General features: G+C 36.4%; 1 protein-coding gene across 2 annotated transcripts in view; it reads right to left on the reverse strand.

The window, feature by feature from the left end:
• Nucleotides 1-11,076, reverse strand: part of GSTCD (glutathione S-transferase, C-terminal domain containing) — a 133,388-nt gene that overhangs the window by 107,647 nt on the left and 14,665 nt on the right. For both annotated transcript variants that reach the window (XM_005872428.2, XM_014544750.1), the window contains exon 4: nucleotides 9,808-9,901. In XM_005872428.2, the coding sequence (XP_005872490.1) occupies nucleotides 9,808-9,901 (94 nt within the window). The remainder of the gene's footprint in view (nucleotides 1-9,807; nucleotides 9,902-11,076) is intronic.

Below are 11,076 nucleotides of genomic sequence, written 5' to 3' on the forward strand. Positions count from 1 at the left end.
GTTCCTCAGCCCAGCCTGTGCCCTCTCACAGTCTGGGAGCCCTCAGGGGATGTCCAACTGCCAGCTTGGTCCCACTCCTCGCCAGTTGGACATGCTTAGTGCTGCCAGGGAGGTGGGAGAGGCTCCTGCCACCGCTGCTGTGCTCGCCAGCCATAAGCCTGGCTTCTGGCTGAGCAGCGCTCCCCCTGTGGGAGTGCACTGACCACCAGGGGGAACCTGATTGGCCCTAATCGCCGGCCAGGCCTAGGGACCCTATCCGTGCACAAATTTTGTACACCGGGCCTCTAGTTTAATATAAATTCTGTCTACATATACTATCTTTTAGAGGCTTTTAGCTTCAGATTAAAATTCACTTTAAATGAAAGATTATATTAGTTTTTGGTAAAGCACCAAAATGCTTGTTGAAAACCTCACCCTTGAAAAGAAGGAAAATAGTCATAAATTTGCAGTTTTGAGTCAAATATGGTCAGGTTTTGGATTTCATAGCTAAGTATAACTTAGAGAAATGAAAAACATTTATATTTAGATTTTTTTTCCCCCAGATCTCATTCTCTTTGTGTGCTTTTAGTATTTTAAATGCCAAAATGTTCAAAATATAACATCTTATAATCTAAAGTTACTCAATGTAAACAAAAAAAATAACAAAATGTTGGGGAGATTATATCCTTAGGTTTCTCACCAGAGAACCATTTTTTAAAAATCAGAAAACAAATGTTATTTTTGGAAAAAATTAGAATCTGAGACTTGTATTTCAGAAAAAAGAAATTCTTGAGAGTTATTTTTATTTACATTATCAAGATACTTCCACTTCCATCCATATTTGCTAATATAATTAGCTTAAAGCAGAATGTTTCATTGTTACTAAATGGTTCAGAGGTATGCACAAGCTCTTATATTTGATGTACTCCATGCTAAAAGCAAATAAATAAATAAATAAATAAGTTTTTAGGTTGTAAAGAAAAATTTTAGAAAACTTTAATCTTGTTGTTCATCTTATCTTGGTGGTAAAAGTTTGAAATCAAAGCAGCCCCATTATGCACTGTATCGGTTACCTAGGATAATACTTCACATTGTGTGGCCCCCAAAGCAGCAGAAGCAGCATTAACTGGAGACTTCTTAGAAATGCAAATCCTAGGGCCCATCTCAGACCTACATGAGAAACCCTGGGACTGGGCCCAGCATTCGGTTTTAAGGAGCCTTCTAAACGATTCTGATGGTTGCCCCTAGTTTGAAAAGCAATGGTTTAGGATAATGAAGCATCCTTACACCCTGCCTAGGCCCTAAAACAAGCTTTTATGTTTTAGATTCCCCAAAGGATGGCACTATTTATATTGTGGGTGAGACATTCTTGTTATGGTGAACTTTTAGTATCCCTGGCCTTAGGGAATAAATAAACAATAAATAATGCTATTTACCATGTCCCTGAGAGCTGGTAAGAAGCTGGTTAAGAAATTACTGATGGGGGAAAACTCAACTTAGTCCTTCCATTGTCCACCTTAGATCCAATCCTCTCCAAAGACATTCTTCCCTTGTTTACCTACATTCTTTCCTTGTTTACCCAAATCACTTCTGCTGAAATAAGAAAAGAAGGGGGATCCTGTTGGTTTATAGCATACAACAAAAGGGCACAGACTTTGCATTGAGGCCAATTTTTACTAGCGATATCATATATCAGTATCTTGTTTTCTATTGTTTCCCAATGTCAAGGATCAATTCATTCCTTTCAATCCTAAATAGTATACAGAAAACAAATTGAAAAAAAGAAGGGTATTTACATAAATGATCCTTATCAGGGTAAACTTTAAAATTTAAAACCTTAGTCATCTATAATTGTTATATATAAAAGTTGATTTAAAAAATACCTTGCTATTAAGAAAGTATAATCTGCCACTAGGATTGAAAAATTTTATATTCCCTCAGAACCATGAATTCAATCATTGACTTATATAAAAGTTGTTAGAACATACCAGTTTGTAATTTTCATTCTAATCATTCATATATGTATATCACAAGCAAATAAAATCTACTGGGTTTGAAACCCTCTAAAAAGAGAAACCTTACAATCTCCTAGTAATACTGTGCCATTCAATGTTTCTTTTTATCTCAAGTAACACGTATATACTCTAAACTGGGTGGCAGTGGGTGAGGGTAAATAGGTGGTGATGAAGGTTTTTATGCACTACCTTCAGATCAGTCTCCCTAGGAGATGATGCTTTCATGTTGCTCAAAAGCAAAACCAAAACCTCAGGTATACCTAATTGGGCCATATTTCTAAAACACTGGAACTTTAGCCCTGGCTCGTGTGACTCAGTTGGTTGGAGCATCATCCTGTACACCAAAGGTGGCAGGTTCGATTCCTGGTCAGGGCACATACCCAGGTTGAGGGTTCCATCCCCACTTAGGGTGCGTGTGAGAGGCAACCGACTAATGTTTCTCTCTCACATCAATGTTTCTCTCACTCTCTTTCCCGTCCTCCCTCTAAAAATCAATAAAATAAAAATAAAACAGTGGAACTTTGAATATAAGAATAAAAGAGACTATAACTGGAACAACACCTAAGCAACTATGTTCTTGTCTCCTTTATTTTCTACTAGAGGCCCAGTGCACAAATTCGTGCATGGTGGGGGGGAGGGGGTCCCTCAGCCTGGCCTGCACACTCTCCAATCCAGGACCCCTCGGGGGATATCCGACTACCTCTAGCAATCCAGGACCACTGGCTCCTAACCGCTCACCTGCCTGCCGGCCTGATTGCCCCTAACCACCTCTGCCTGTCTGATGGTCCCTAATCACCTCTGCCTGCCTGCCTGATCGCCCCTAACTGCTCCCCTGACCCTAACCGCCTCTGCCTCGCCCTGCACCCGGGACCCAGGATTCCCTCCTCCGGCCAGTTGCAGGCACCCAAGACCCAGGCTGGCTTTGCCCGGGACGGCTGCAACTGCAGGGAACCGTGGGTGGGCAGCTTCACCCAGGCCATAGCCACCTGGGACTGCAGAGCAGGCGGCTTGTCCCTCTACCGAGCCACAGGCGCTGGCACCTGGGAATGTGGGGCAGGCAGTTTGTCCCTCTCCTGGGCCACAGGTGCTGGTGCCTGGGACCATGGGGCATGTGGCTTGACCCTCTCCTGGGCCACAGGTGCAGCCGCTGGTGCCTAGGACTGCAGGGTGGACGGCTTGTCCCTCTTCTGGGTCACAGCCTGGCTGGTCCCCATTCCTCTCTCGCGAGCTCATTTGTGCCTAGCTGGCCCCCACTCCTTTCTCCCCAGTGTTGAGTGTCTGAGCTGTTATGGTGTGATGGCATGAGGGCGTGATGACCATTTGTATATTAGCTCTTTATTATATAGGATAAGGTCATCTTCTGACTCTCCTCCCTCCTATATGACTAACATGGTTATTCTGGGCTAGGAGCAATTCCTAATATAGGAAACAGAGACTAAAAACTACTGGTGAACAGAGAGTTCACAGGGAAATACCGTCTAAAGGGAATGGCTCTATTCTAGGTCTTAAGTAAAAAACTATATCTATTCCCACCTTCATACTCAAAGGGCAAAATGTCACAGGGCAAAAAGAAATGTACTCCTGAACTTAACAAAAGGGAGTCTTCAGGCTCACACATTTATCCTAGTTCATTAGAGTAGAAAATCACTGCTATTTGAGGACAAACAGTAATGGAGAGATACAATTGCCTGGATCTTCTCAGTGCAGGAGGAAACTGTTGATTGAAGATTTTCTATCAGTGGACATGATCAATATTAACTTAAACCTTTCATGCCTCATGTTTTATAATTTATCTTATACAGAACCATCTGAGCACAACTATCTATATAAGAACTGTGACTATATACCCTAATTCAAAATGAAAATCACTGCAAACCATCTGGCATTCATCTTAGTAGGTGTATTTTTTCATAGAGAAAAATACAGAAATTCTGAGTATGGCAATTCTGAAATTATTGTTCATATATTGTAGAACTCGACAAATGAGCAAATACATATGTGATGTTGGGCGCTACGATTTTTGCTGTTAGAAAAAGTAAATACAGATACTGAATTCAAAAAACTAGGAAGAATCTTGTGTTGGAGTGGAATAACAGGTATAAGTATAAACTCATGCTGTTCAATATATATAGATAACAGACATAGATATGTAGGTACAGCAATAGATATGATGTATGATTGTGTGTGTGTACATGTATGTATGTATACATACATCTATTTCCTAACAGACCTATGTATACATACTACCCTGCTGAGAGGACCTAGAAGCAATAACACTTCATTAGCAATGAGCACATCTGGTGTCCAAATCTTACTTTCTAAAACCATTCTCCACTAAAAGGAACCAGGGTTTCTCAGAGAAGCAGCTAAATCTAGGCATGGGGCAGGAAAATGGCAAAATGAGCTGGTAATTCTTCATTATGCCAGAAATTCAGCAAGTGGTCATAGAATAATCGGGACATTTTCAGAGGATCTAAAGCCAGCTGGATGGGACTCAAAACCCAGGAAAACTTGAGCACTGAAATAAATAGTGACAGTGATGAATTATAACTCATTTAAAAAATAAAAATTTGTAAGTTAATACTGATAATTTAACTAATAAATATATAAGGAAAACTTTCTTACAGTAGAGTGAATACTAATAAATATAGAAAGGTGAGAGTTGAAAATTTATCTTTTTGTGACTATCAGTATCTATTGCTGATCTATTGCACACATATCTATTGCTGTACCTATATATCTATGTCTGTTATCTATATATATTGAACAGGATGAATTTATACTTATACCTGTAATTCTAATCAATCCAACACCACAAAATTTGTCTTGGTTTTTTAAAATTCAATATCAGTATTTACCTACTAAGGTGTAAAAATACACCTATTAAGTTGAATGCCAGATTGTTTGCAGTGACTTTCATCTTTGAATTAAGGGTATAAAGTCACAGTTCTTAAGGGTATAGAGTCGTAGATAGTTGTGATCAGATGGTTCCGTATATGATCAATTATAAAACACGAAGCATGAAATGTTTAAGTTAATATTTTAGTCATGTGCACTGATAGAAAATCTTCAAAAAACAGTCTCCTACTACACTGAGAAGATCCAGGCAAGAAGCATTAAATTAATGTAAACTAGTGAGTAAAATTTTGAAAAAATAAAAATGTAGTATGTAGTCTCAAATATCTCTCCACAAACTACTTACCAATTTAATAAAGGAAAACAGTAACATTACAGTAAAGACAGCTGGCAGACATCACCTTGATCAAATGGCTCAAGTTAACATCACTGGCCTAAACTGAGATAGTGTGCTTCCCAATACCTGCACTGAGATGGACAGACATCACATGTGGTGTTCCTGCCAAAAATGCCTCACTTGAATCTAACAGGAGGAAACAACTAAGGAAGACTAAAAAGATAAGACAATTAAATGTATCACAAGCTACTGTAGATTAGATAATAGTACTAAATTAAATGTCCTCTTTTGATAATTGTAATATGGTTATGTAAGAAAATATCCTTGTTCTTAAAGGAGAAAGTTAAATATTTAGAACTAGAGGTGTGATGTCTACAATTTATTCCCAAAGAGTCTATAAAAATGTAATAATAATAAGAATGTATATTAAATCTTCAGGTCTCCTTTCTTCAGACTAAATAATTCAATTATTTTAGCCTTTTAAATCTATATGAGACAAGTTGCTTGTTTTAAACAGAAATTTTGAAAGATTTTAAAAAATGATTTGTAGTCTCAATTCAATTTAATAAAAAAAGTATTGAGGCCCTAGCTGGTTTGATTCAGTGGATAGAATATCAGCCTGCAAATTGAAGAGTCCCGGGCTCGATTCCAGTCAAGGGCACGTACCTCGGTTGCAGGCTCTTCCTCAGCCCAGGCCCTGGTCAGGGTGCATGTAGGAGGCAACTAATCGATGTGTTTCTCTCACATTGATGTTTCTCTCTGTCTTTCCCTCTCTCTTTCAATCTCTAAAAATCAATGGAAAAATATCCTCAGGTGAGGATTCAAAAAAAAAAAAAAAAAAGTACTGAGGCCTGGCTGGTATGGCTCAGTGGTTGAGCACTGACCCATGAACCAAGACATCCCCAGTTTGATTCCCAGTGAGGGCACATGCTCGGGTTGCAGGCTCAGTCCCCAGTAGGGGGTGTACAGGAGGCAGCCAATCCATGTCTCTCATCGGTGTCTCCATCTTTCTATCCTCCTCCCTTCCTCTCTCTCTAAAAAAATAAAAAATAAAAATCAATAAAAACATATTTTTTTAAAAAAGTATTGAGTACTTATACATAGACACCCTATATTCAAAGAGTTCACAGTCAATTGGAGAAGGAAAACATGCATATAAGTAATTACAGTGTATGAGTAGTATACAATAAGTACCAAAATGAAGTATAAGAGAGTACTAAAGGAATATTAAGAGAGTGATTAATTCTGACTACTACATTACTATTATTTAACATTTACTTTTTACTAGGCACTGTACTAATTGCTTTATATACCGGGTTGGGCAAAAGTAGGTTTACAGGTGTTCATATGGAAAAAATGCAATAATTAATAAGTAATAATATAAAACTAAAGTCTGTGTTTCACATACCCACAATTATAAACCTACTCTTGCCCCACCCTGCATTAATTCATTGATCACACCAGCAATCTCATAAAATAAGCACTATTATCCCCATTCTACAGATGAAGCAATTGAGGTACAGAGAAGTTGAGAATCTGGGTATATAGGTTATGTAGCCAGTCAGTAGTCCAGGTTTTAAACTCAGGCAGGCTGACTTCATACCCACGCCGAAGACTTAATGAAAAAAACAAAACAAAACAAAAAACCAAACAGCATTGGAGTTTAGGGAATAGTACATAAGAAGTGGAGAGAGAACGGGTGAGAACAGAGAATAGAAGATTAGATAAGCTTAAGAAATATATTAGACTCCATGATGAGTATCAATACAGACTTTGTTAGTAAAGAGAATGATTTTTATATGTTTCAAAATCTTGATGTAATTCAATGAATTCAGTATAAGGAGTCAGTCTTTGCAACATCCAAATGAACCAAATACTAAGAATAACTTATTGCAATTCAATTTCTTCTTAAAAAAAAAAAACGTACTAGAACACAATCATGACTTTCACAGTGACCTCCACACCCCTAAGTAAATAATAAATTTAATTTCACAAAAATCCTATTACCATGTCACCAGAACTGAAAATAGAAAAACAAAATGCTATAATTCTGGCTTAGTTTAACAAGACTATAAACTTTTTAAGAAACAGTAAATGAAATGTGAGTGGACCATGTATCTCTTCTGTGATAAGTTCATCTTTGTCATAATATTTATGTAAACAAGGTGATCCATTATAAGGATATAATGAGTGATTAATTCCAGAAGCTTCATTAGATATGCACTCTAACCAGTGAAACAATCAGACATGAATGCTTAATGCAGACTTCTGAGTTGGTAATTGATTGCTCATATAAATAATTTAAAATGTTATTTTGGCCTCATAGTAAATTATGAATAAGCAAAACATGTGGTACTTTTAAACTCTATTTTCATTTTTTGATAGATATTAATGAAAATTAGATTTTTATTTTAGAAAGCTATAGTAAACTCTAGGTTTAATTTGTTCAAATCTATACTATAGTCAAAGAGTATATAAAATCCAATTACAAGTAGAATAAAAACTGTTAAACTTTTTAAAATGTTTTCAAACAAGTTTTTCAAAATCTTAAAAATAGTTATAATTAAAATATTAACAAGGTCATTAGTTACTATTTTTATATACTTAATAAAAGACCAAAATTGAATTTTTATTTATTTGTTTGTTAATCCTGATCCAAGGATATTTTCCCATTGATTTTCAGAGAGAGTGAAAAGGAGGGAGAGAGATAGAGAGAGAAATATCAATGTGAGAGAGAGACAGCAATTGGTTGCCTCCCACATGGTCCCTGATCAGGGCCCGGGATCGAGCCTGCAACTAAGGTACGTGCCCTTGACCAGAATCGAACCAGGGACCCTTCAGTCCATGTTCTGACACTCTAGCCACTGAGCCAAATTGACTAGGGCTTGAATTTTATCTTACCTAATAATAGACAAACATGTAAATTGACCATCTCTCTGCTACGCTCACCAGCCAATCAGGAGAGTATGCAAATTAACCCAACAAAGATGGCGGTTAATTTGCATACATAGGCTCAAAGTGGGGAGCGAAGACTGAAGGCTCTGGCCAAAGGCCTGGGTCCCGGGTGCCGGAGGAAAACCAGTGCCAGCAGCCAGGGGAAGGGAAGGCCTATTGCACGAATATCTTCGTGCAACGGGCCTCTAGTTTTTATATAATATTGATGCAGAGTTTTTAACTGCTCAATAAAATCTGTTTCCATTCTGAAAGAATCCTAAATTATTTTCTTGACAGAACAGAATTGATCAGTGAGATTCAGGCAATATTAGGAAGTATCACAGAAGAGAATAGGAAAAAGAAAGGCACAAGATTTCAGAGAGCATTTGAAAATCAAGTTATATTTGGCTTATTATAAAACCAAAGAGCCCATAAACGATTAAAGAAATATCACACTGAGTTATAAAACAGTTCCCCACATAAAAATATCTAAAAGGATATTTAAAATTCAAAAATCATCCTTTACATTTCTAACTGGATTTCTGAGAGTCAGAAAAATCCATAAGGCCTTTAAAAGGGGTTAAGAAACTAAAAAGCAGTACAATAATTTTGAACTGATACCACAGCTGCCTGGAAGGTGTTTGCTAATAATAAGAATCTAAGCTTCCACAGTAAGACAAAGAAGAGAGGCTAGTCCTTGATCCCTATCCAGCATGGTGACAAGTTGGAACTAGTATCACTACATGAAAAGAGAAACTTGAAAACTTATATTCCCTATGAAAAGGTGCATTTAAAAAGAAGTCCACTCAACAGCAAAGGAAAATGATACATAACTTGTTTGTTTAAACCTTAGCTCCTGATAGAAAAGGTTGAGGAATCTCAAACTGAAAAATTAATGCTAAGTCGTCTTAAAATATCTTGAGATGCCCGGCAAAGCAACTATAAACCCCTTCTATGAGAATTTACTCTTAACCTCAAAAAGCCCCATAAGATTCCAACAGATTTAGGTAACCTAAAAATGAATTCACAATCTAAAACTACAAAACTAACAGGAAAATAAGAAAACATGAGTAAATCAACAGAAATAACAAATAGAATTACATCTCTATTGATATCAGCTACTAGAAATAACAAATATACTATAAAATAGCCATGTTTAAAAAATTATAAAAAGAGGAAATTGAAACATGAGCAAGGAAAACAAACCAAATATAATTTCTAGCAATGAAAAATATATTTAACTAAAAACCTAATTATAAATATATATATTTTTACAAACAACATTTTAACAATTGGGGGAAATAATTATGGACTAATTATTAGATGATCAAGGAATTTTTGTTAATTTTTATTATGTGTCATAATGATTATTTAAGATGTAAAAATTTTTTAGCTGTCTGTACTGTAATCCTGATCCAAGGACATGTGCCTGGGATTTGCTTCAAAATGCTTTAGCAAAGAAAAAAAGGAATACATGAAGCAAATGTTAGAAAAATGTGGTAAATATTAAATCTGAGTGATGTATACATGTAAAAATTTTATAATAAAATAAATAAAAACTTAATAAAGATAGAATAACCAGAATTTTAGATATAGCCAAAAAGAGGATTATAAAATTAGAAGATAGATATGAAGTAACTATCCAGAATATGAGTAAGATATAAGGAGAGAAAAAAACAATCTCACCTTCCTTTGGGCTCACTGCTGCAGGAAGATTACTCCAATCAATGGTCCAAGTAGGACAAGGGTGAGGAGAAAACATCACTTCAATGCCTTTTTCCTAGAAAAGGAAATAGGCCCTTACCAAATTAATGAATTAATAAAAATCCTACTATGTACTACAAGGCCAAATTTCTATTTTCTATACTAGCAAGGAAGAACATAAACATCAACCATCACCAGGTTTTCCTCAAGATATTTGGTTACATAAGAAATATAACATAGTTTTTTTTACAGCAATTACTTTCCTATTTTTTTTACACTGAGATAATAAAAAGTAATGATATTTAAAAACTATTACCTGAAAATATATAGAAGTAATGAGCTACCTAGAAATATATTGTGTGTCTAAGAGAAAAGTCACCTGAGGGTAAAATTTTATCAAAAACAACCCACACAGAGATGATTAAAAAAAAAAACCAATTCTGCTTATATCCATGAATATCTGTGTTTATAGAAAACTGCCACAACCTAGGAGCTCTATTTAACAGGACTAAAAAGCCTCACTTCAACATATGCCTCCAAAATATCATCCATACCAGTCTTTTACACATGTCAGCAATGTCTCTAGAAAAGAATTCCTCTGGTTTAACCAAGCAGTTCCCAACTTTTTCAATATATCAAAAATATCTCGGACTTCTTTCCCATGTTAAAAGTTGTACGTTTCTTTATTTGATCAAGAGACAGTGGCATGGCATACGCATAGATGCCCTGACTCCTACCAATCAAATTCTGGGTCCACAGCCCACAGAATATCCATGATTCACGTATTTATTTTTCCAGTAATATCCTATTCAAAAGAAAAATCCCTGAGAATCTATCATGAACCTGTTTATATCAATTAGTTCATGAGATAACTTTCCATTATGAAAACCAGCTAAATTCCTATCTCAAAGGAAATAATACAAAGATTTTTTTGGTTGGGGTAGAGATATAGCAATATAGGTCTAGAGGTCAAGAGTAATCACTTTACCTCTCTCCTATCTTCCTTATTCTAGTCTAGCCATATTGGACTTCTTGCTGTCCTTGATTCATTATTTTGGAGTCTTTTAAGAATATAGCTATATCTACACTAATAAAAGAGAAACATGGTAATTAGCGTACGACCGCTACCCTTTTCATTGGCTAATCAGTGAGTATATGCAAATTAACTGTCAGCCAAGATGGCAGCCGGCAGCCAGGCACTGAAGCGAACAGGGAGGCTTGCTTGCTGCGGCCTCCAACGTTCCCCGCCTC

The sequence above is a fragment of the Myotis brandtii genome, unplaced genomic scaffold (assembly GCF_000412655.1).
Source record: "Myotis brandtii unplaced genomic scaffold, ASM41265v1 scaffold38, whole genome shotgun sequence".
NCBI classification, from domain to species: domain Eukaryota; kingdom Metazoa; phylum Chordata; class Mammalia; order Chiroptera; family Vespertilionidae; genus Myotis; species Myotis brandtii.